Below are 849 nucleotides of genomic sequence, written 5' to 3'. Positions count from 1 at the left end.
TCAAAATACTCCTTCCATCTTCTCTGCACACTCTCCTCACTTGTTAGCACCTTTCCATCTCTGTCTTTAATCGCCCTTATCTGTTGCACATCCTTCCCATCTCTATCTCTCTGTCTTGCTAATCTCTATAAGTCCTTCTCACCTTCCCTCATGTCTAACCTGGCATACAACTCATCATGTGCTTTCTGTTTGGTCCATTGCCACCTCCCTCTTCACTCTACGCTCCAATTTCTTGTAATCCTGTCTACTGTCTTCAGTCCTTTCTACGTCCCACTTCTTTTTAGCTAGCCTCTTCCTCTGAATGCTGTCCTGTACTTCCTCATTCCACCACCATGTTTCCTTATCTTCTATCCTCCTTCCAGATGACACACCTCACACCTTCCTACCTGCCTCCCTGATCACTTCTGCTGTAGTTTCCCAGTTATCTGGAAGTTCTTCCTGACCACCCAAAGCCTGTCTCAACTTCTGTCTGAATTCCTCACGACATTCTTTCTTTTGCAACATCCACCACTTGGTCTTCTTTTCTGTCTTTCCTCTCCTCTTCTTCCTGACCACCAGAGTCATCCTACACACCACCACCCGATGCTGTCTGGCTACACTTTCTCCTACGACCACTTTGCAGTCAATAATCTCTCTCAGATTCCCTCTTCTACGTAGAATGTAGTCTACCTGTGTATACTGGTCGGTTTACAAAACACACTTCATAAAGATGAAAAGGAAAGAAAAGGGGCTGGCAGCAGCCCCCAGGGGGCGACATTACTGCCACAATAAGAACAAACTACAACTCTCACAGCTCAAATGTTTGTCTTTTCTAACCATGTCAGCTGTTTTCAGATGTTTTAATTCTAG

The 849-nt window shown here is 45.0% G+C and overlaps 1 protein-coding gene across 1 annotated transcript in view; it reads right to left on the bottom strand.

Annotated features, from left to right (window-relative positions):
• The window catches only part of LOC109959459 (GTPase IMAP family member 4-like), a 3,695-nt gene extending 3,543 nt beyond the window's left edge, over positions 1–152 (bottom strand). Inside the window, 1 exon segment of the mRNA XM_020598864.1 lies at positions 143–152. Coding sequence (XP_020454520.1) covers positions 143–152 — 10 coding nt within the window.
• Between the last annotated feature and the right edge of the window lie 697 nt (positions 153–849).

This window comes from Monopterus albus, unplaced genomic scaffold (assembly GCF_001952655.1).
Source record: "Monopterus albus unplaced genomic scaffold, M_albus_1.0 scaffold39.1, whole genome shotgun sequence".
NCBI classification, from domain to species: Eukaryota; Metazoa; Chordata; class Actinopteri; order Synbranchiformes; family Synbranchidae; genus Monopterus; species Monopterus albus.
The sequence above is the reverse complement of the archived record's forward strand: the minus strand, read 5'-3'. Positions and strand labels throughout refer to the sequence as shown.